The following is a 26,193-nucleotide window of genomic DNA, read 5'->3' as shown; positions in this document are numbered from 1 at the left end:
CTATCTACCATTACATTAGAAAGGACAAAAAAAACTCTCACAGCCTAAACTTAATGACTAAACAGCAGATGAGATAGGGCAAAATGCAAAAGTAGCCAACAACAAGTAGTAATGTCACTAATCAAGCCTGAGTGTGTATATCCACAAAGCCATATATAACAACTGCAAGCAAAGTAATTGGATATTTGAAACTTTTTAATTTCTGAGCGCTGGCTAGCCTCTCCTTCCCCATTCCAGGGGCTACAAACTAGAGAAACCCCAACCCTAAAGCACAGCTGTAAATAGGTCTTCTTTCACCAAATAAATGGATGATGACATTTTATTTAGCTCAGTAAAATACAGATTTTGTATCCTGTATCTTTTATGTAAACCAATGATTATGTCTGGTCTTTCTGCTAAAAGAACAGACATATAATGATAAATGATACATAGTGCACAATATATATGAATATAAGGGGCATATTCAATTGTTTTTTTTCTGCGCCGCGTAAAAGCATTTACCGTTAATACGGTAATAGTTAGCTGGATTTCAGCTCGCGGCTCAGGGACCTGCGAGCTGAAATTCAGCGAGAAAAATACTGTATTAATGGTTTTTCCCACGCACGATTACCGCAATAACGGTAATCGTGCACGGACGGCAAGATTTTCGGTGTTTCCGCCAAGAATTGATATTAAATATCTTTTATTTTTGCAATGCCATCATTATATGCGCTTTATAATAATGACATTAAAGTGTACTTGGCAGCACAGTGACTTAGTGGTTAGCACTTCTGCCTTACAGCAATGGGTCATGAGTTCGATTCGCGACCATGGCCTTATCTTGGTGGAGTTTGTAGGTTCTCCCACACTCCAAAAACACACTGGTTGGTTAATTGGCTGCTATAAAATTGACCCTAGTCTCTCTGTCTCTGTCTGTCATTCTGTGTGTATATTAAGGAATTTAGACGGTAAGCTCCAATGGGGCAGGGACTGATGCGAGTGTGTTCTCTGTACAGCGCTGCGGAATTAGTGGCGCTATATAAATAGCTGATGATGATGATGACTTGTCACTTGCGTACAGAAGTGAATATTTATGTGGGCTGCCCCGATATTTATGACACTGCACCCTATCAATAGGGTGCATTGTTTTAATAACACAAACACTTGTGTAGCTCAAACAATGGCTGCCCCCCTACATGGAAGTGCAGGTACACTTTAAGACAACAAACTTTTTCACTTATCTATCACTTCAAAGCAACAATTCAGCAATAAAAATATGGAGCACAGCAATTTGAGTTGTTCTTGCCTGCAGCCATTACCTTGATAAACACACTCCACCCCCACCCTTTCTAAATCTGCACACAATTACTTGAAATAAATTTGCCAAATAAATCAATTTTACCTTGTGTACAGATCATGGAGATTGTTAAGATATTGTTCTGCATCTGATTTTCTACATTCTTCCAACTGCTCTTTCACAAACGTCTAGAGTTAAATTGGGGAAAGAGGCAAATTCTTAGCTGGCGTCAAGAAATGGCACATTAACTGTGTCCTGTGCAATTAGCCACAGCATATGTAAACAAAATTATGAATGGTTGTGTGTTCTTTTCATCTTAATGTAAATAAGCCAGCCAATCTCACAGTCTATCAGGTTGCTAGAGATAAAACATATTATAAAAGAAAAGAAGAGAAATATTTTAAGCAGGTGAAATATACTGCGCGGGCTGAATTAAAGGTATGAAGTGAAACATTTTGACAGGCCCAGTCTGACTATCAAAAATTAACAAACTTCTTCCAAATTTCCTCAAATCCTATACTCACCCACATAGTATACAGTGTATTACAGACTATAAATAGTTGGGTTTGTTTTGAGACAACGTTCTGGATTTCCAACCTTTTATACAGTGATTCCAGAGTGTTTTTCAGCTTCCCAAGCTTGATTCCATTGTTAGAAACATGGGCCACAATTGTATACTGATATAGAACACAGACAGTATAAAATAAAAACCCCAGATCATATACTTTGCCTTTTTCGTTCATGAAGCCAGGGTGACACCGTAATATTAAAATAGGCTTGTTATATACACAAAATATCAGTAGCAGTGAAAGTCTTGGGGGATGAGAACCCAAAAGCAGACAACTCCAACTACGTTAGTGTTCTCTTCAAATAAAGTAAATTATAAATCATAATTACATAATTGTAAGTGGTGGTGGTATAAAGAGTTGAGATCATTAAATTAAGCCTTACATCTAATCATATGATATCCTACTGGACCAGGAAAGCTTGCTGCTTCAGTCTCACCTGGTCAATAGCTATATTAAGGTGCTCAACAGATGGCTGTAACTTGAAAATTTACAGCTATGGTGTAAGCAATGGAGGTTAATAGAAGGTATATAGTTTAATGACTCATTAAATGTCAGATGATCTAAACATCTTTGTAATTGAGGGCTGTCCTGTGATGGAGAAAAACGTATGGTAAATGTATTGTATACACTGAAAACAGCAGGGAAATGCTGGGACAGCTTTTCCCATAGACGTCTCTAGTTGCGCTTGGGCGGTATACTCTATCCTGTCTTTATTCTGCATTATCCATCAGAAAAGGCCACTAGCTGCTTATTTTACAGGCTGAATATTGGGTCAGCCCAATAACATGGCTGAATCCACTATGACGGGTACACTTCAACCCAAAAACTGCCTAATGCTCATGAGCTTGTATACAAAATACAGATAAATTATAAGCGCTTTCTCCCCATGTAAACATGAATAAAAACACAATAAAATTAAAGTAAAAAAACAAAAAACAAAACAAGTAAACATGAAAAAAAAATGTCCACTATTTAAAGCACAGTGAAGTCCCAATATTCACTCAAAATGTCCCTATTTCTCATGACTTTCCCATTTGCTTGATTTTTTTGTTTAGATTGTATTGTGTTTTATTTCTATTTACACAGATAAAGCGCTTAGAAGTTATCCATATTTTGCATACAGGTTTTGTTTCCAAGCGTAGTACCATGTTATTCAGATAATTGAGCTGCATTCTTTTGAGCAATGAATGAGGTTGCTGAATTTTATTGCTAAGGCCTGTCATATAGTCATCAGGTACTGTTTCATAACGAAGGTAACACAATGTCATGAATATTAATTACTCCAGGCCCCAAAATGACGGCCCCTATTGTTTGTAGGCGACATGTCCACCTTGCATGGTGTACCTGAATTTTGACTTCAAAAATGTTTTGTATAAGTTTGGCCAAAATAATTTCTGGATTGCTGAAAATATCCCCAACTTCTTTATTGACACGCTGGCACAAGAGAGCCGAGTCCTCGAATATGTCATTTCTCAAGTAGGCTCCCTGAAATACAAAAGGTGACCATATAAATTATCATACATAGTCTACAATGAATAAATGACATAAAAACACATTTCAGGTATGGCGTTATACTGTCCACATTACCTCTTGACACTGATTTATATACACATCAACACAATGGGAATAGCCCTATGGAGAAAACATTGAAACATAAATCAGAAAGACAACTTATTTTCACACTTTATTCTTAAAACAAAATTATGTTTTGCTCTTCATACTGAGAGGTGCTTAATATACAAGTTATTACTTGGCAATACCAAACAAGCAATTTATCATTCCATAATTCTTGCTTGCCCCCTTTGGGGAAAGTTTCTATTGGCATGTACAGTTATATATGCAAGATGTCACTTATTAACAAAATATTCAAAAGCAGAAACAAAATATTTCTATTTAGAAGTCTGTACACACATCTACTAAACTCCGTTACAGAATCCTTTTTGTGGGCTAAACCAATATTCCCAAGAAAGCAGTGTCTAAATGATGTCACTGGTCTCTAGAAAATAGGTTGCTTTCTCCTGAATATTGGTTCTGTTACAAAACGGGTGAAAGTTGCATATTAAAGGGTTGCAGTACCTTGAAGTGAAGCAATACTGCAGCCACTTCTCTCATACGAGAAATCTCTCCTCTTCTCTGGGCACTTGTAAACTCTTGAATCAACTGGTGTTCAAGATCATGGTATTTACCTATAAAAAGCCGAAACTTACTGTCAGTTCAGCATGGGAACCACAATTCAGAAAAAAAACAAACAAGATGGGAAACATATGTGGAAACACGGAACTCACTAGCAATTTTTGACTTTACTTCGGCAAACCTGCAAGAAGAAAATAACATTAATTTTTTTTTTTTTTTAAACCCTTACTAAATTGATTACCTTCAACGTTCCTCTTCTCAACTTTAACCATATGTTTGGGGTTCAGGTTGCAGTTGGGTTGCCATGCAGTAACTTGGATAGCAGTCACTGTTAGAAACGAAACTGTACAATATACACCAGACTTATCCAAGTAGTAGAATTAGTGGTAGTAATTGTAATAGTAGTAGCAATAGTAACAGTAGTAGTGTGTACACTAGGGGTGTTCTGTAGAATTAAAACTGGAACGGTTGCTATGCAAGTTGCTGTATAGCAACCCAAATGCTGCTTAAGGAAAACAATAGCCAGAGTTACCCACAGTGCATGCGGTAGTAAGAAGCTTACATTTCTAAATACATTCTCACACATAGCAAGACACAAAAACTGTTTTTCCTTTGAAGTAAAACATATAAAAGGTAAAAAAAAACAAAAAACGCTTCTATGTGATCAAAAAAGCTACACACTCACTGAGCATCATTTAAGTGCAAAATGTCCAAGGTTCAATACAAAAGCACCGATCAACATGGCAATGTTTGCAGAGGAGCAAAGATTTGCACAAGCTGATGGGAGGAGTGTAAGAAAGTCTTAGCAAAGCAGAGTAAATGCCAGGATCCAGTACGGAATAGTCTATTATTATTACTGATGTTTTTTTAGTATACAAATTAGGAACTGTACAGAGAATAGAACTTGTGTATTTGATTTAGCTTATTTGTTTTATTGCTGTTTAGTTTGTTTTTGTTTTAATTCATTTGACATTTTTTTTTGTTTAAAATTTATTTTTCATTTGTATGTGTGCGGATTTTACTTGTCATTCGTAATAGTAAAGGCTTTTTTAACATATTCTACTCCTTTTAATTCCTATTCTATTAATTCACTATATTTTACTGACAACTAACACAAGGATCACGCCTACATATACACCTTTTTTAATTTTCCTTTAACAAGTGGATTTGGGAGATCCACTAATGAAGGGCAGGACTCAATTTAAATGTTCATTTCAAGGCCTCTTTATCAATGAATATTTTAAAATCCAGAAGCACTTCAGTGCAATAAAAATATAAAAAAAAAGATGATTGAACTTGCAGTGTTAGAAAGGGATCCCCTTGGTGTATGGAGGGGTGCATGGCCAATTTCACCCTGCAGAAGGACTTTGAGCGAGCTAGCAGAGGTGGAGTCTCATCCTATAATTTTAATAGGACACATTCTGTGCCTTCACATTGCACTCCTGTATAGAAGCAGTCTTCTTGGTGCACATTGCCAATAGCAAAACACGTAAAAGTGACATGTAATAAGATCAATTAGAAACATTTAAAAAATAAAAAAAGTTTGATAAAAAGGGGTGGATCTATAGAGGTAGAAAGTTAGACTTTGGAAGTGACATTTACAAATTCGCCTCTCCGCCCACCCAGGTGCACTTTTACCTTGCAAGACATAAGCATTTTGAGCTGCGCACTGAATAACCTTCTCTGACTTCTGAGGAATCTAACTGAGCAGTCTCTAGAGCAGGCCTGGCCAACCGGTGGCTCTCCAGGTGTTGTGAAACTACAAGCCCCAGCATGCTCTGCCAGCCGATATCTTGTAGGGTATGCTGGGATTTGTAGTTTTACAACACCTGGAGAGCCGCAGGTTGGCCAGGCCTGCTCTAGAACGTATCTAAACTATACAAACTGAGACACTTTCCCAACAAAGAATATTAATTATTGTATTATGATTATAAATTGATCGCTACAGAAGATGCATTTAAAGTACCTTGCAATCTTCAGATGTGTGAAGACACTGTAGCTCTTGAAGAAAAGACATCTCCCACAGCATTAGCTGGAGACATCAATGTTTAATACTAAACAGTTTGCGGAAGCATAGCTCTGGACACTTTAATTCATATTAGAGCCGGATTACGTTTATCAGTTCTTCACGTGGAAGGAGTTAGAATTAAACATCCGTTTTGACTGTTACAATATAAAAAGTGTGCTCCTTTGTACTTTGTATATTTGTTTCCTATATTTTAATGGCCCAGAGCTTATTTACAACCAGACTGGTGAGCTGTCCTGTGCAGTGGCGTAGTCACAATCCACCATATGCCATTAGACAATATCCTGCACGTGTCCGCCAACAGGATACAGGAGAAGACAAGCTGCTGTTCTTTTCTAGCAACTAGCTGGCAAAGCATGCTGGGTGCTGAAAAGCTGAAGCACTATACGACAATAAGTGGTTGGGCTGTACAAATCTGTGTGGATGGCCAACTACTTACCGATCAAATGGCAGCTCTTGAGCGATTAAATGCAACTTCTGAATAATATCAGCTGCTTCTTTTATCTGTGAACACATTAGCAAAAAAGTGAAATAGAACAAGTTTTGTTTAAATTTGTACTGTGTAGACATTCCATGGAAAGAAATATATAATCAACATCTACAGTGATTGTTTCATGGGTTCAGAAATGTTTGTCAGTTTTGCATAGACATTATGGATATCCAAGGTCATTTCAAACATCAATAATCAACAATACCTAATATGACAGATGTATAAGTCAGGATTTTGTGGACTCCGAAGTAGGAGTTTCTTCCAGGTGTTCTCCTCCATCTGGTTTAGCATGTCAAAGAAGAGGTGTCTACCTTTAATACTGACATTATCAACACCCTCATTAAAGATGGGAGAAAAACTCTAAACACTACGGAAGAGAGACACTCGTGCCTTGCAGGGCATTTGTTTGGGACAACAATTAATTATGGAAGGTTTCAAGTAATGAATGACACAACGACTAATTAATGGGAGCTAACAAACAAAAGACAAGGTAGTTTTCAGCAACTACATAAGATAAATCCTTTTAAGGAGCAAGATTCAGTTACCTGGAACAGAGTCCCAATATTTGATACACACATTGCTAGCCTCTCCAATAGAACTATTACCCCACTAGAGTACAGGGAGTGGCGCTCAGGGATCTTATGGATAGGAGGATGAAAGAGCAGATTTTTGCCAGAGCAGCACTGATCCTGAAGTATCTGTGGACTCTGTAAGTAGAACTCAGAGTGTGGAGCCAGAAATACCGGATGTTCGTTTTCCTTTGCCATTATGAACAATGGAAAAGATTAGGAATATAAATTTGCTCTGTAAGGCTTCCGTAAACTCTATTAGTCTGTCAGCCACAAACATATCTCACGTGGTAGTGATAAATCAAGCCTTATAGCATAAGCTCTGGACAGCACATTTTCAATCTAAGTACTGCCTAGTTACCCTTCCTTTTCATGGGGTTTCAGGCACAAGTTATATGTAATGATGTAAAGGCTGACAGAGGGAGCTCACCGCTTTTATGTCAAAGCAGGTGGAGCTTTAGCTAGTAGGAGAAAGACTGGTTCTGTTCAAACCAATTTGGACCCGAACAACTAGAGTTATGGGTACATCAAATTAACAAGAACGGCCCGCTTACTAGAATTAATGGCAGTCCCAAGCAGGGGCAAATTTTTAGTCTCTCAAACCCAGAAGAGGGGTAAAAAGGCAGCAATAGACAACAAAGTCATTTAGGAAGTGCCCCTAGTGGAAATTGAGACAGATATTTATTAGCCATAGAGACAGTGGACTTTATGACCTCCATAGGTTTAAAGGGAATCTATAGCCTTATTTCAAAAGCCTATGAAAAGGTTTTTCAAGTTTTGTGTCCTTTCACAACTCTTGCCTTTAAAATGTCCATTGTTCCCCACACTTTTCCCAGGGTTTTGGTAGTAGTTATAGTTCATCTGATGCTGCAAGGATCGAGCTAAATCTGGTCTAAAAGGCATTTTAGTAAGAGGCAGATAAGGACTGTAAGCCGCACACACCACCAGATATTACAACCCTCCAAAATCATGAGTGGATTATCAATTTACTTCCATCCACAACAAGGCAGTTCTTAGTAGTAATTCTAGACTCTAAGTGGGGGTCATTCCCAGACTCACATAATTGTGAAAAAAGCAGAAGTCAAGGAGCTGGTCAAACAAAGAGGCAATCTACAAAATTGCTATTTTAGGCCCAATTTCATATGAGGGAGATTCAGAGGAATGCAATTTTGCAATATAAATAAAGGGAATGGAAATGAAACAGAGGCCATCTGGACAGTCAAATACACTTTTCGAAATGTTGGCAAGCTCCATAAAACCTGGAAATAAGTGAAAAGTCTAGAAACAGACAGGTTACCTTAATTTAATGACAGATGCAAAAAGGATGGGCTGGTGGGTGCCCATGGGAGAGAGAGTAGCACAGGAAGGTGTAGGGCAAGTCAATGAGGTAATATTTATTTTTTTCCCCCCCGAAGGTACACAAGGGAAATCTCCAAGTAAGAAGGGTAAAGCATTTAGGATTTGAGGACACAGTTGTTTAGACTAACAACAAAACCATTTACCATATTTGTTACTTTTTAGAATGCTTAAACTGAAAATCGTGAAATGACAGCTCTATTGTAAATAAGAATAAATTCCTGTATCCCCGCAGATAATAACTGATTATTTAGAGCATAGATATTGATAAAAATAGATAACAGAGCAATGAATAGAAGGAAGACAAGCCTAAGCACTTGAAGAAAGTTTAACAAAGAAAAGCGATGTTATGTTACCAGGGACTGATGGACATAAATCAAAAGACTCCTTGTCACTGGCAAAAGAAAACACTGAATTATGAGGCCCGGAGGACGGGGAATTTCATCATCATCAACACTTATATAGCGTCAACAAATTCCGTAGCACTTTACAATTGGGAACAAACATTAATAAATCAATATTGGGTAATACATACAGACAGAGAGGTAAAAGAACCCTGCTCTCAAGCTTACAATCTATTGGATTACAAGAACCACCACCTCATAACAAACCAAAAATCTGGTATTTAGCAGAGACAACCCCGATGATCCCATAAAGTCTGGGCGCACTTAATGACAAAACCACAGAAAGAACCAGCCTTAAGCACACAAGCGAATTAAACCACAATATTAGACCCATTTAGGCCCCACACACGCCCCGCCACTGCCTGCCAGAGCACACATACTGCACCACTCAGTGCGGTAGATACAGGGTAGCATGTGCAAGAAAAGTTTGTGGGCCTATGTGATGGCATGTGTGAGAAATGTTGGTGGGCATATAGGGGGACGTGTGAAAAGCTGATGCGAAGGGTGTGACATTGAAAGAAACATTGGTGCAAAGAGGATGAGAAGTGAAAAAAAGCTGGTGCACACAGAGGTTACATGTGAAATAAAAGATGGTGAGAATGGGGTGTCATGTGACAAACTGGTACACGGAAGATAATGTGAGAAAAAAAGCTGGTGTGCTAGATGTTGGCATGTGATCACAAAGCTAGTGGGCATTGTGGTATGTGTGAGAAAGACATGGACTGGACATGGTTTGGTTTAGAGGAAATCTGAGATAAAATGACTGTACCAAAATGGTAGTAGAGAGGTGGGATAGACATCCAACAGAGGTGGTAGAGGTTAATATAATAGAACAATTTAAACAAGCTTGTTTATTAGGGATCAAATAAAATAGTGGAAACTAGATGGGCGAAGTGATTCTTATCTGCTGTCAAATGTATGTGTTCATGTTTCTGAAATTGATATAATAAATATTTGAACTTTACAAAAAGCTATGGCATTTCACAGTCAAAAAACCTTATGGTTTAACAAGTCCGATAAAGGTTCCTTGCACTCACACACCATCTAAAATGTAAGAAAACTTTTGAAACCTTTTCCACTAAAACTCCCAAAAGCCTTAATGGATGTGTTTCTTGCACAATACAGACATATGCCATCATAACATCAACATTTATTTATATAGCGCCAGCAGATTCCATAGCGCTTTACAATTGGGAACAAACAGTAATAACATCCTTTGGTTAGCTGCAAATTCAGCACCATCATGGAGTCAGATTTGCTGTCAGTCACAAAATGATGGAGCTGCCAATTCAGATTTATGTGTTCACTGGAATACCCACGTGCAGTCTACGCAACTGAAGATCTGAGCAGCTATGTAGCACAAAAAATAGTCGCCACATCCATCCCACTCAGTCCCTACAACCATTTAGACATTGGTGTCATTTAACCTAACACATTTAATTAATTAATGCACAAAAAAAACGTAGCTTAACTTCAGAATGAACTCGCTCATCAATACAGAGTTTTATCTCATGCCCATGTACACAGCCTCTTTCTACTCACATGCTTATACTATTACAGAGTTGGCTAACCTGTGACACGCCAGGTGTTGTGAAACTACAAGTCCCAGCATACCCTTCCAGCAATAGGCTGCTATATATTGGTAAAGCATGCTGGGACTTGTAGTTTCACAACACCTGGAGTGTCACAGGTTAGCCAACACTGTACTATTACATTTTGTTAGTTTAGTTTTTTCGTAGTTTAAGGCCTTGGTGACCTGGGAAGAGACAACAGAGTAACTTCATAAAGATTTTTTATTAGACTACAAAATAACAACATATTTAAAATACATTTAAATTGGTGTAAAGCATCTGCTTAACTTTGTTTTCAGTGAGCAATGTTTGCCACAAGATTGTCTTACAATGCCTAAGCCGGCTTTGAACATCAATTCAAGGACACACCATGACAGGACAACTGGGGAAGCCTTTTATTAGTAATCTGCACAGAAGTCTACACCAAATGCACAGAGCACTAGAACAATGCAGCAAGTGATATATACATAGAGGATTAATGAGAAGCAAAAGGATTGGCAACAGTAATACAAAGCATTTTAAACTAGTGCAATGAGTGTATAAATCAGCATATACAGATAGATAGACACAGATGTTATAAATGCTGGAATAAAATGAAGGAACCAAAATTAGTCCAATTTTGGTAAAAGTTAAAGGTCCACCATAGGGTAAGGTTTTATGACAAAATTAACCAACCGGTTTATGAAATTCCAAGTTAACGAAGAACAGTGCTGATGCACAAGCGTCATTTATGCACGTGTGAATAATAAGTCCTCAATATTGAATTCTGTTCTGCCAAATCCTGGTACATTCACAAGTCAGGCTCCAGTATACAGCTTCAAATATTGAAGTATCAAATATTCTGTATTGAGCAACGAACACGTCCATTAAGGCTTCTGCCTTAATATTCATAATTTCATTGCTTTTTTAAGTTTATGTGGAAGAATTTCAATAGTTTACTTACATTTTAGATGGTGTGCGAGTGTAAGACAACCGAGAAAAGAGCAGAAGGGAGGGAACACAGTGTCCCCCAGATGGACTCAGAGGAAAGGATTTATCGTAAGTATAAAAATCCTCCTTTCTATTGAGCTCTTGAATATCTGTGCACATGACATCATCTTAGATTCATTTATAATCTGCCCGACAAGGTGGTCTTAGAACCTTAAAAGTTAGCAATAATTTGCAATACAGTTAGCTATTAAAAGCACCGTATTACCATTAAACTACCTTTAATTGGGATAAGCATGGAAACAGAACTGCAAAAGCCCCTCTGGTTTTAACACATTGCTATCAAACCTCTATAAAAGGGCAAAAAAAATAAAAAAACACACAAGAAAACAAACATGCCTCTGTGTTTGTTGAATTGAATATAAAATCAGCAAGGCAGAAAATCTAAAATAAAAAAGACCAGTTAACAACATTTTAAAGTATAAATAAATCTGGAGGAGCTCAGCAGGATAATATTGCAAATGCACACTTGTGAAAAATTAAACTTTAACGAGTCAGTCTCTCAACGGCTGTAAGTGTGACCAGCACAAGTTGAAGCAATTAGGGCAACGCTGCTTGCCGCTTGCAATCACTTCACGCCCTGTTGGCGGCCCTTACCTTTTCAGAGTTGTTAAACACATCAGACTGCAGATTTCCATCCAGAAACTCATTAAAATAGGTCATCAGTTTTTGAGCCTCTACAGCTCGCTGCCGTGGCGTATTAACCCCTTCCAACTGGTCACCAAGATGACACACCTTCGTTGCCACATAGCTGATGTGCTCGTCAAGTTCTTGAAAATGCAGAAAAGCAACCTGGAAAAAAAAACCAAAAAAAAAAACCGATGAACCATGCTTCGTTTATTATATAGACACAGTCATCATTACATCATCCTAGCAACATGCAAGATAAAATAAGAAACCAAGTGACCTAAGTTGTTGAGTACTTAAAAAACATGTATAGTATTTAAAGGCTAATTTTATCTAAAACTTTAATGTTAAATTTGATTGGGATAAAATAGGTTAAAGCACATCTGGCACCTGCAGTCCCCCGATTTGGTCTGTTCTCAAAATACCTACAATGGTCCAGCACTGGAGATGCTCTCTCCTTAGGCGGGCCTTTTACAAACATCAGTAGTCACACGTTTGCCTAAATGGAAGCGGGGAAAGGCCTTATTGCTTCCAGTTTCAAAATGCCCTCTCAGTCAGTGGAGGATCTCCTGTGATGGACTGTTTATAGGCATGAGTAGTCCTTATGAATCACTAGGTTACAACTACATTTAGGATTGGGCTTTACATTGCATGCTTGCATTATATTATGTTGAAAGAGTTCAACAGTAGACTGCATTAATCTAAACCGTAAATAAAAAGGATTTAATTGTGGCATTTGTCACACATTACATTGGGTTACATTAAACCACCGATTGTACAAATTGAAGTAGGACAGATACAAGTGGACCCAGGACATCCCTGGTCAATGTGGACTAGCTGTGGGGAATGGGAGAACCCACCCCTGCAGTGAGACCCAGCGATTCATCAGTGAGGTCAGACAGTGAATCAGAGTGTATGCTCTGCAATCTGTCTCCATGCCAGGCAATCGCTGTACTATTGTGGGGCTTCTTAGGAGTCTTGCGAGTAAGATATAAGTAAAGCTCATCTTGTGAGACCAAGTTTAGCTATCTGGGAGCCCTCTCCCTACAGGAAAAGTAAGCAATATGCGGGGGAGACGGGGTATGTTTCAACAGGTGGAGAAGGAGATGTTTACAGGGGAGGGAGGGATAAGAAAAAAAATAATGTGTTACAGAGGTTAAGGTAGCCAAATGTGTTACAGATGAGAGCCATGTATTTCCTGTACACGTTTGAATAGATGTCTCCATATATACAAGGTACAATACAATCTGATACAAAAGCTACGTTTTATCTCAAATAATTTTTTGTTCTGAAAAGTTTTTAGCAGTTATTATAGAAAGGGACTTATCAGTTAGTATTCCAAACAATAGTGTTACTATTTCTTTTAATAAGACAATTCCAAACTCTAGCCTATTAATGCCGCTGACTGCAGTAAGCTTTGAGATAGTAGATAGGCAGAGCTAAACAAGAAATATTTTCAAGTTCCATCTTGTTTTAAATGTATATCCATTCATTATAGATAAGCAGAGTCTCAGGAAGCACAAATACCGTATTTCCCCATGTATAAGACGCACCTTTTTCCCCAAAATTTTGGGTCTAATAACTGGGTGCGTCTTATACAGGGGTAGTAGCACTTACCCTGTCAGATGATTCCTCTGTCCGGTAAAGTCTTCTCTCTGTCTGATCCTGATGCTGGAAACCCGATTAAGGTCCTCTCTGCGATGTCTGGATGTCCTTTCAGGACCTTGACAAGGTCCCCTTGAGGTCCCGAAAGGATTGTCAAGGTCCTGAAAGGACATCCGGACATCGCAGAGAGGACCTTAATCGGGTTTCCAGCATCAGGATCAGACAGAGAGAAGACAGAAGACTTTACCAGACAGAGGAATCATCTGACAGGGTAAGTCAGAATTCACTATAGCGTTGTCTCTCCTCTGTATAAGCTGCACAAATACTCTGTGAAGAAATTGAGGATAATGTTTATCCTCAATTTTTTCACATGATTTATATAGGTGCGTATTATACAGTGGAGCGTCATATACATGGGGGAATACGGTACATACTCACAGGGAAAGACGTACAATACAGATATAACACAGAGGCACCATCTACATGAAATATCTTTCATTTTCTTCCAAAAACTGAAGATGAGAGTGAGTATAGTCCTAACAAGTCAAATAAACCTTACTACTGAATAAATATCATGTATATGACATTACAGTAGCAAAAACCACAGTGCGGTTATGGAAAAAAGTATCAGTCCATGTTTTTAAACAATTTAATTTAAGGACAAATATATCCCTGGGGATTTCATTTCTGTTCAAACAAAGGTGCAATTAAATGTTCTGTCTTATTTTATCTGTCAAATACATTTTCATGAATTAATTCTCCACCGAAACTATGTCTCCTGCCAAAATAATTATAAATACAACCATTTATAACCCATGCGGCATGTGAACGGCAGTTAGTACACCAATAGGTATCTTCCATATAATCATCTTCTCACAAATATAAAACAATTCAAATGCCGAGTAGCCATCACACCAAGGTCAGGGCTGTTCAGAAGATCTACTGAATACAATCTCAGCTGCTGATTAGTGGTCTCCTCTGCCTCATTGGTGATAGCAGCTGCCATCGAACATGGGGAACAACTATCCTGGCTCTGTTTCCAGCAGCAAGCATGATGCAAAAGAAAAACACTGTGCTACACTGCAAACTGTCAGATAACAACAACAGTGCTCATGCAGCACCCTTCTCTATAACCAGAAGATGGGGAGAATTCCATTGGCCGCATTACTCTTGAAAGTAAAGCGGCATGCGCACTATTACCGTTACTACAGTGATAATGCCCATTATTACCATTAGTACGGTAATTTAACGCTGATTTTTACTCGCGGCTCAGTTACAATTACCGTAATAGTGTGCAGGCCGCATTACTTTTGAGAGTAACGCGGCCAACTAAATTCCCCCCGAAGAATCAGGATCATTTAAGATAAATGGTGAAGGACAGTTATGGATGCCAACTTCTGACTCTTAAGATTTCTACAATAACTAGTTCATGTTTCATGTCTCCAACTCGCACAGTCTCTTCATTCCAACCACACCACCGGTAACCGCACAGAAATGTCAATCGATGCTTTATTATTGGCTATTGGTAACGCTGCCGCCTTACAATAGCCACAACATTTTCCCCACCAGCAGTTATTATTGCGCTACCTTATGTATCAATTGTTCTCCACTCCCCTTATAGCGTAAGCTCATTAGGGCTGGGCCATCTTTACCTTTTATTTCATGTCACTGTGTGTAATGTGTGCTATGATCTCCATGTACAGCGCTGCATAATAGGTCAGTGTTTTAAAAATAAAGGTTACCAATTGTAATAACCCTCCACCACAGGACCCATACCTAAAATGGTTGATGAATATTTTATGGTTTAGCGGAGAGGTGTGAAACCTGAGGATCGGGTCCTAAAATTTGTTGAGGTCCCCCGATTGTCAGATATAGAACACGTTTTATTCTGAGTTTTTTGTCTGTAAAGTCCCAGAACCACAACTGTGAAATTAGTAATCCCAGCTTTAAGAAAGGATGAGCGCAGATCCCTGAATGTACCTGGTCTTTTCTCCTGTGTTCTCAGCTGGACGTTCTTGACAAGCAATCTGGGAAATTATCTGTACAGATCCTTAATGCGGCCAGGTGCTTGGTAGCCAAGAACTGGAAAAACCCAGATCCTCCCTCTAGACAGCAACTTTTAAACAAGATTTGGTTTCTGGCTTCCATTGAACAAATCTCTGCGCACCTGAATAATAAATCCAATAAATTTTCCCAAATCTGGTGTTATTGGTTTATTTATAATAGCCCCCCCCCCCTTCCCCTGCTTCCAATTCTCCCAATGATCATAGGCAGGATGTCTTGGCCCTCTTCTTATAATTACACCCAGTAGATTGATTTTAATATTAGTCTATAGTAGTCCACTGGTTACTGAAGGTCCCATGATAGGTCTCAGTTATTCCTCTCCCCATCTACCACCCTCCCATTTAATATATAAAAATGTCACACTTCTGTGAATCTCAGATGAGCCAATTATATGACTGTATATTCTGCTTATTCCATTTCATTGTATATTTGCTCTATTTCTGGTCATTACATCTTCTCTGTCTGACATGTACAATGTCAATTAATTTGGCCATTATTGCTTTAACATTGTTTATTTATAACATCCATCACACATTATACGCAAAGATGTTTTATTTAAAAAGAAAAGGGATGACCACCACTGTTTTAACAGATAGTGGAAAAGATTTAGCAAAAAGTTGTCTAGCCTTTTAAATGTTCTCAAATGTTCATATAACTAAATTTTTAGATTTATAAAATGCATCACACACACTCGGTATGGCAGGAAGCCTTGCACTATTGACACAAGGCTTTGTTCTGTGTACACGATAATTCCCTTCTAGACAATGAAAAGCATTTGTAAAGGTTCACCATTTTTGTCAACTTACATACAGCATTTCCAGATCAACATTTGTATAGCAACAAAAACAGTTGTTTACAATTCATAAACAATGTCAACAATTAGATACCAAAGAATGGAAATAAAATACAAAGAACATTTATTTTACAATGTTTATACTTAAATAAGTCCCTAAGTAAACATGTAGTAGAGTGTAACTGGACAGGACATTAGCGTTTAGGTGGAAGCTCACCCTACAGAAACGATGTTCTTAAATACGCATTATACTTAAACAACATTATTCTTAGGGGTAGATTCAATTCCCAACCTTGTTCTTTAAAACAACGAGGGGTGCGTCTCGTTACTACAGTAATTAATGCGCATTACCGTTGGTACGTTAATTTCAATGCTGATTTTTCCTTGCAGCTCCCTGAGCAGAAATCTGTGTTAAAATTACCATACTAACGGTAATGATGCACGCACCGTATTTTTCTAAAAAAACAACTCAAGGAATTGAATCTCCCTCATAATGTCCTAAATTTTACAGTACAATCGTTTTGCCAGACTCAACTTTGCCTAGCAGTTTGTAAATTTAGAACAAACAAAAACTGTACTAAACTTGTATATAAAAGAGCAGAGTGAAGCAAAAGTGTAATTTAATGTGGATAATAAAAACGAGAAAAAAAAACACAAAAAAACCATGCAGAGTCAAAAGAGCATCCATTAGAAATTAACTTAATCGAAAACAAGAGGCTGAGGGATTCTGGATAATTGATTGTTTTACAATAAAGCAAATAGCAAAGATTAAACTTTTTATAGATAGCTGGGAAAACATTAAGAAATCGTAGTGGCATAAAAAAAAAAAAAAAAAACAGTATAAATTCTATATTTTATTATAAAAGCTGCAGATTTCTTGCTCACCTGGTTGTTTTTCTGAAGTACTTGTACTTTTTTGGCAAACTCTTTAGCTTCTTTCTGGCATTGATTTTCTAACTTTTCCACTTTTCTCTGAATCCGCTCATCCATCAACTTCAGTTCTTCAATGTGATTTACAAACTCCTCTAATAATCTGTACACAGAATGAGAACACATTGTTAAGCAAACAATCAAATTTTAACTTATCTCATTCTAGGCACCCTTGCAATATAAAAATAATCATGGGAAGTCTAATGGCTAAAATTAAATGCTAGATATGTTCAAACACCTTAAAAATAAAAGGACTAGTATATTTTGCTTGATCAATGTACCTAATCAGTGTACATAAATGCTAAATTCAAACCATTAGATCCAATAATGTTGAAACGAACTATAGAAATGATCACAGAATAGTGTTTTTGTCTCTATTAGCTAGTTTTAGATTTATTCTGTGTTACCAAATTAAACCCCTACCTAACCTGAAATACAAAACAAAATGGGAAATGTGGTCCGGTCATGTAGGATTAAAGTGGTTAACAGCATGGTACAAACAGCCCACTTTAGGTAGAACACATAGCAACAAGTTAGAAATTCACTTTCATTAGTCTCATTTGCCCATTGCTGATTAGATCAATTATCTGGTTCTTATGGAGGAGGAGCACTATTTCCACCATGCCCGAGCAGTGAGAATCTAACTAAGTGCAAAGCACCTTCTCCAGGGAAACGCTCACTGATGAGTACCATTTAAAGACTAGTACCTTTGTGGATCAAATGTTTCCGCTCCTCCTCTAGACCCTCCTCCTGGAGTTCTCCATGCCAATCGCTCAATATATTCATCAGCAACAAACGGCTCCTAAAAAGAGAAATAAGTGTTCAACATTGGCTGCCCAAACGAGACTATGAGCAATGTGTGTTAAATGATTTTCTGGCACTGGAGTCAACAGGACGACTAATATTTACACAGCACTGATTATCTAGAAGACGATACGCCTCTTTAACACCTATAGTCCAGCTGCACACTTACAAACTAAATCTATGGAAATCTGAATGTACTGTAAATCAAGATCTTCGATTAAGAAACAGAGTAATCATCTGTCTTTGAGTAGATGTATGAGCTGTGCCCTCCTCACTTCAGCTGGGACATGCAGTTATACAGGCATACAGATATACAGAACACAAAGAAGTCCAAAGCACAGTTCACATGAGTGATCCCAATAAGAAAATGTGGCTCATACACAGCAGGGGTTTGTAAAGGGGAGCAATCATTAAATCTTTTTTTCTGTTTCTAAATATTGCTATGTTGTAAATATTACTGTTTCTTATCAATGAAAGAGCAAAATCATTACAAGTTAATGTTTTTCTCTCAGTTCTATTGAATTTAATGCAAGTCTATTTTCACTATAGTGCACCCACTCCATCGTACAGCCAAGCCCAAGTAGCCAGGCTACAGCCAGCATTGATTCTGTATGCATTTGCAGCATAGTAGAACGTTACACGTCACTGAGGCTCTCGGAGATCAGCAAAAGTAAAAACCTGTGGGCAGCTCCACAGTGAAACTAACATTTGGGACTTTGTGCGCAAAATATTATCCACATAAAATAGCAAACATGTAGAGGGTTCAAAAGTGTGTGTTTAAACATACATTTAAATTGTACTATTTTGATCATAGTGATAATAGGTCCCAGCTAGAAGTTTCAATGGTTACTATGTCCTCAAGTTTGGAGTCTGCTATGTAACTTTAATTTGAACGTAACTACTAAGAAATAAGGTACTCGCACAAAGTTAAAAGGAGATTTCCATTTAGAAGTTGCATTTTCTCCATAGAGAGCCCCCATTCCCCAACAACTATAACTAAAGGAATCACAAAACCTAAGAACCCCATTCTTCAGGAGATACTCAGGGGTGAACAGTGAGGGAGGGGCTACGTAATGACTATTCTCCATAGTTCTACAAATCTTATTAAATTATTTTAAATGCAGAACTCGGCACGTCAATTTACAGATAAACATCTCTTAGAGTACTCAGTAATGTATGAATATCGACCACGCAGCAAAAGCACAGTTTGCAGTATAAAAGAACCACCTTATATATCACCAGGACGAAAATTCAAACAGTAAAAGTTAAATCTGATTACGCCATTTGTTTTTATTAACCCTGACAGTACATTGCCAGAAGAATGGAACCTAGCAGGTCCTTTGTAGTGCAATCATTTTATAGCAGGTTAATCAATGTATCCATTCACCGGTCTTATGAAAGATCTAAAACGTCAATTAGCCTGCAAAAAAAACTTATGGCACATTAAAAAACGACCGACCTTGTGCCATTCTGCCAACAATAAAAATATATGTCTATCTCAATCAGAGCTACACACGTATTTGTCAGCATGGCAAAAAAAAAAAAAATGAACCAAGAAAAACCCGCGGCCTGACAACCCTCTTGTTATGTCCCCATCTACTACCCTGTTTAGATGCATCAAGTGGCAAAGACCGCCAACATTTTATGGGACACTCTGTTATCACTCTGTGCAGGAAGAGAGGTAGGAAAAGTACAGAATTATATACCGTGTGCGAGTCACAGGCTGCAATACTGTGTGACAGGAAGTATATGGGGGGGATCACTTCTTGCCAGACTGCGTGGCAAGCGGGAGTGGTGGGGGTCACATGCTGCCATGCTGTGTGACAGGGGTGTATGTCACAGGATGCCATGCTATGCTACCCCACCACACAGGCTGCCTTACTGTGTGGTGAGGGGGAAGGGGTTAAAAGGCTGCCATACTGTGTAAAGGGAAAGTGGTCACAGGTAGCCCCACTATGCGGCAGGGAGGACAATGTTCCACCTCGACTCCTTAAGAGTTTAAGGTAGCAATGAGATCAGCTCGTTTCATCTCGCCTCATAGATCTTCCTGAAGTTGCGTGCATTTTCAACTGCAACAGTGCAGTCCTCCATTTTGCTTAGCACTCCACAATGCTAAATATCTTTTGAAAGCCATGCCTGAACTTCAGCGCCAGCAATGGTGTCTTAAATATACCGGTTTCATCTTCAAAGCCAGCCACCAGCTTCACCACGTCTAGTACATGCAGAAGGTTTGATTGGATGGTAAAATCTTCGATCTTCTCCAAAGGGGCAGCTCTTTTGACATGTAACAGTAGCCTTCTAATTTCTTGAAGCTTCTGACGGACGTACTCATGTTTGCCAACAGCCAGTTGAAGAGATGCCTCTGTTATTTTTGACCGAGCAAAATTTCATCTAGGGTCATGTCGCTCAGGAGTTTCCAAAACCCATCAGTGAAGTCAGGTGGAACAGGCTGACAAAGGCACACAGAGAGTGGACTTGATTTTTGCCAGGTTTGGGTTTATTGCCCATTTGGTTTAGCTTACATGCATTCATGCGATGCCTCAGGTATTTTCTTGCAAATAATCTTTGACAAGCAGAACAGTTCACGAAACCTGGTATGTTGCATGAAATGAGAACACTGCTCCCTGTCCTTATCACATCAAGGAGTTGTGTGCAAAATTGGCTATATTCCAAAGATGTGCAAATTACATGCACCTTTCTATCAAGTGCTTGGGAAATTTCATGGCCCAGGCATTATCAGTCTCATTATTATGAACATTTTTGAGAGGAGCTTCTCATAGTACAGACAATACTGCTTTTTTTGGACAATGTTTGGACACACACCATATCATATGTTCAGCCTTCTGTGTTTAAAACACTGCTGCCACCAGTTTGAGAATCATTGTGCATACAAAATGTCTTTGTTCTTTCGCTTTGTACCACTACCGCGCAATGGCACATCACCACTGGTGTCTAAACCACTCTCCTCTGAAGTGTCAGTGGCACACTCGTTTCCACTGCTCTCCAAACTATAGTTGGAGCCTCCACTGGGCTGCGTCATGATTTAATCTCCCCAATCTCACACACGGTCACATCTCTTCAGCAGAAGGACGCGACGTGTCTTATCCCCTGTTCTGTGTAAAAGGACAGAAAACCTGCAATCTCCTTTGCTTCCGGCACATAGTCAAATATATGCATATTCCCCTGACATCTAGTAGGGGCGTGCACACACTTTTCCCTCTATGTCAGACACACGCGTACACTTTTGATCCTACAAAAGTGTCTAGCGAGGACATGCCAGATTTTGATGCCTAGTATATTAGCAAGGTCCCCAGCATTGCTAACTGCTGGTAAGGTTTTCGTTTTGTCCCCACAATAACCAAGGTCAGTGTCCCCACAACAATAGGAATACAGACAGACAGACAGACAGACAGACAGACAGACAGACAGACAGACAGACAGACAGACAGACAGACAGACAGACAGACATGCATAGCCCCATACCATAAACAAGAGTGAAATCGATCTAGGCCTAATATACAATAAGTATTTGAGTACATAATATACACACGTACGTTACACTATGGAAAACCCTGACATTATACACTTGCGTAATACCAAATTAAATTAATCCTGTGAGCCTTTTCCCTTGGGATCATTACAGAGAAATTGCCTCAAATATAAAACTTAAGATTGAGTCTGCAGCCTGGGCTGAGATATTTTAATTGTTACATGTTTCTCTGGTTTCAGAACAAACCACTGGAGCACTAATTAGATCTTTACAGGTTAAAACTGAATTTAGTCCCAACCTTATACTTAACTCTGCTGCAGAAAATGTCCTGAGGATTTTTATTACTGAATATTTTCCAAATGTGCCTGGTGAACGTCAGCAACTCACATAGAACATGCCAGTGGCAAAAAATAACAATATGTATGGAATGTAGCCTTACTTTGATTTGCGAGTAACTAAGTTCTATGGAAGTAAAGTGTCTTGTGCTCAGACTCAATCTATAAGTAAGGCTAAAGGAAAATTGTCAAGATATGTTGTATAAAATTAAAGGTGAAGTCCAATTGTGGATATTTCAATTGCCTCAAATAGGGTCTGCTCCTGGGTACCCATAAGAAAGACGAGAGTTGTCAAGAAAAGCTAAAAGTACGTCAGAGGGATGTGTAAGGGAAGGTGGCAGTTGATTGTTTGGCCAAGCCAAGTGTTGCACCGAATACAACCTTTACATGGCTGGAGGAGCTAGTGAGAATCATTTTTGCACAGTTAACAGCTGCAGAAAGGTAACAAAATTGAGTTTGAAGGGGGAGGAATAACCATACAGCCTTTATACCATGTACCAATTGACTTATTAGATCAAAACAAAAAAAAGTAAAAATGCAAATGAAAACAATACAATCCTCTTTGGTATGTGTGCGATGTTATTTATATGTGGTTCCTAAATGCTGGTGATGCATTGAAAATGTTTTCAAAATACATTTACCAATATGGGTCTGATTCAGCTCATCATTCATGTCCAAGCCAAACGCATGTGCGAGTTGTCGCGCTAAATAGATTTTTGTCAACTGTGCTAGCTTTCAACGTCCTAAAACTGGAACAAGTGGCATCCAAAACACACACGCCACAACTCAAGTTAACAACATATAAAAATGCAATTGTGTACAGTGCCATTAGACGGAATTGGTTTCAATTTTTCATCCATTTACATGTTTTTACTCAGCATTACAAGCGAAAGTAAACCACATAACTTTGAGTATGAGTCCTTAGACCGCATAAGAGTGTCTGTTACCTAGAGAGTCTAAACTAAATAATACTGCACATGAGGCCAGACATTACTGTATCACCTAAACTAAAGCTCACAGGTACCAGGTTGTACTAGTTGTGACAAAGGGAGGTGTTTGGCAGAGACTTCCAAAAGAGGAGACAGGTATTTAGCTGGCAACCTGCAGAGAAAGGCTGCAAACAGTTATACATTTGTACAGTTCACCTAAGTTAAAGAGATACAGGTAGAGAACGTATGTGTGAGAAACTAATGGTAAAGAGTCTGATTTAACTCACATGTTTTGAAGTGGTTTAAAAAAAAAACAGCTTTTCCACAGCAAGCAGCAGCCTGATAGCGTGTTGTCGAAGTCGTATAATTGGATAAACGAAAGTATATTGGTTAATATTTTTTTATCGTGCGATTGCACTCAGTACGCCACGCTACACGTGGCATAACGCGATCGCACAGTAAAATACGCACACACTCGCACTACAACATTTAGTTATTTATATATTTCATATTTATATGGATTCCATTCCACAGTGATTTATGAGCAGATAGTATTTAGTTTATTATTAGTTTATATATTATGATTATATGTACACTTCAGTGTTATTTAAGGTTTAGGTTATAGGAAATGTGTCATGTCTGGTATCATTTTAATCCCCTATTCATCAGCAGCTGTCCGGTTCATTCGCCGAAGAGATCGCATATTGCATACTCTAGTTATTGATGTTAGGGAATAAATAGTTAGAGTGATACCAAACTGTAAAATGCTAATGGACTAGATGTAACTAGTTTCTGGGCGGGAGAATCATCTGGAATGTTGACCCTCAGCCTTGGAGGGGGTGGTTTGAACTAGCCTATGACCTGTTTACACTGGACCGACCTGAAGTCTGGACCTATAGAAGCAAGCCACGTCATCTGCATTGTTCTCTCTGTAACACTGAGTGTATATAATATAGCTGTGCTCCCATTGGCGTCAGTCTACTTTGACCACAGTATTCTGGAGTGAAATACTGTTCACTGGTAGCCGTGGGAGCGCAGCGGTATGTATTTATCTTTTGGTATTGGCTGTACTGTATTATAATCATGTATTGAATTGTTAAATTTTGCATCTGCTAAAATAAATTACTTTGTGCCTTGGAAACACAACACAATCGCTTGGGCAATGCTTATTTGAAAACGATTGAATTACTTTAATAGTGTGTAATCAAAACAGAGAACTCCCTTTTAAAGGCAAGGTGGGAGTGTCATCTGTCCATCAATTTATGGCTGTGGGAGGACTGTCAACTATTTAAACCTGTCTGTTTCATTGCTCAGTTGTGACAGATGCCAGAGAGTGGCCGGTAGCTAGGGAGCTGGTCTCTGTCTATTTAGTGTTAGGGTCACAGGAAAGAGTGTGGAACTCTAAACTGTCAATTTACTTTACCATCCTGACAATAAAAGCAAAGTAAAAAGCAAGGTGGTAGCTGTGTGCATCACCTGAAGTGTTGCTGGGTCACATAGTATAATAGATTTCATTAAAGAAAAATAAAAGCAAAAACTTATTTTAAAGTGTCAATGTCCTATTATGAAAACTGCACCATGCATGTCAGACAAAAGCTAAATGGACATAGCTATGGTACTACTAGTTTAAACTGTTCAATGCAATCTGTGGCATTGGTAACATGACCTGGCCAGTAAACATAATACTAGTTTCTGGTCCCTTAGGATTTAAGCTCGTATGAGCAGGGCCCCTCTCCCCTCCTGTCTTCATACCGACTCTTCTGCTCCACCCTCACTCCATATGTCTGCCCGGAGTTTCCGAAGAATTGGTACTTAGTGTTTATTGTTCTGTGATGTTTACCCTGTATGGTCTACTGTTCGTATTATGTAAGGCGCTGCGAAAACCCTGTGGCGCCCAACAAATAAATGATAATAATACTTATACAATATTATTACACTCTGTACAGACACTGAACATTACACCCTCTCTTCCCCAAACATGATCATACCACTATTTATCCACACACTAGACATATGAATCTCTGCATACTATACCTACCAAATTTGAGATTAAACTAGGCGCGATTATACAATTAAATTACTCTCTATAAAAGACATTACACCTAACCAAAATAAAATAAAAAAAAACTTGAAATGTTTGACATTATGGTACTTGGCTATGAATCCAAGTGTAAACTATTTTTCTCATCTATCACCCATTACAGATTAAGAAGCCCACTGTCTGATCTCTACATCTGCTTTGAGGAGGGAAAAAAATGGTCTCAACTTTATCTAAAACGTATTCAGTTATCAGTAAATGAAGCTTTTGAGGGATATGCATAATCAGTCAAGTTCAAAGAGGATGTGCAGCAACTGAGACAATGAATACAGCTGTGATAAGTGCCCTTGTCTGCGATCAGAGTGCCTGTATGTAGTGCATAGGGTGTTCTGTTAAAGGCTGCAAAGAGTCATCAGTTGCCAACCGCCAGTAACTTACGTTAAAAAAAATATATATATATCAGTGCAAAATATGAAAAACTCTTGACCAATATAAAAGATCACGTAGCCTTCCCAACACCAATAGTTTCTGGTCTGAAGAGCGGGTACAACCTCTATTTTAACCCCTAAATATCTTGTCTATATAGTATGGGTTTAACATGTCAGATTAAAATATTGCCAGAAATAAAACTGTACACTGTGAGCACCACAATACAGCCCCCGCCCCCCCTCGCACCCCGACAACACAGCCCCCGCCCCCCCTCCTACACTGATGACACAGCCCCCGTCCCCCCCCTACACTGACGACACAGCCCCTGCCCCCCCCTCCTACACTGACAACACTGCCCCCCCCTCCTACACTGACAACACTGCCCCCCCCTCCTACACTGACAACACTGCCCCCCCCTCCTACACTGACAACACTGCCCCCCCCTCCTACACTGACAACACTGCCCCCCCCCTCCTACACTGACAACACTGCCCCCCCCCTCCTACACTGACAACACTGCCCCCCCCCTCCTACACTGACAACACTGCCCCCCCCCTCCTACACTGACAACACTGCCCCCCCCCTCCTACACTGACAACACTGCCCCCCCTTCCTACACTGACAACACTGCCCCCCCTCCTACACTGACAACACTGCCCCCCCTCCTACACTGACAACACTGCCCCCCCTCCTACACTGACAACACTGCCCCACCTCCTACACTGACAACACTGCCCCACCTCCTACACTGACAACACTGCCCCCCCT

The 26,193-nt window shown here is 39.0% G+C and overlaps 1 protein-coding gene across 1 annotated transcript in view; it reads right to left on the bottom strand.

The window, feature by feature from the left end:
* EXOC5 (exocyst complex component 5) overlaps positions 1 to 26,193 on the bottom strand; it is a 41,123-nt gene that overhangs the window by 13,706 nt on the left and 1,224 nt on the right. The window contains exons 2-10 of the mRNA XM_075193595.1: positions 18,108 to 18,202; positions 17,356 to 17,503; positions 11,979 to 12,173; positions 6,444 to 6,508; positions 4,131 to 4,159; positions 3,922 to 4,031; positions 3,433 to 3,477; positions 3,190 to 3,330; positions 1,382 to 1,464 (exon numbers count right to left, since the gene is read on the bottom strand). Coding sequence (XP_075049696.1) covers positions 1,382 to 1,464; positions 3,190 to 3,330; positions 3,433 to 3,477; positions 3,922 to 4,031; positions 4,131 to 4,159; positions 6,444 to 6,508; positions 11,979 to 12,173; positions 17,356 to 17,503; positions 18,108 to 18,202 — 911 coding nt within the window. The remainder of the gene's footprint in view (positions 1 to 1,381; positions 1,465 to 3,189; positions 3,331 to 3,432; positions 3,478 to 3,921; positions 4,032 to 4,130; positions 4,160 to 6,443; positions 6,509 to 11,978; positions 12,174 to 17,355; positions 17,504 to 18,107; positions 18,203 to 26,193) is intronic.

Source organism: Mixophyes fleayi, chromosome 12 (assembly GCF_038048845.1).
Source record: "Mixophyes fleayi isolate aMixFle1 chromosome 12, aMixFle1.hap1, whole genome shotgun sequence".
NCBI lineage: Eukaryota > Metazoa > Chordata > Amphibia > Anura > Limnodynastidae > Mixophyes > Mixophyes fleayi.
Note: the sequence above shows the minus strand (reverse complement) of the source record. Positions and strands in the feature narration are given on the sequence as shown.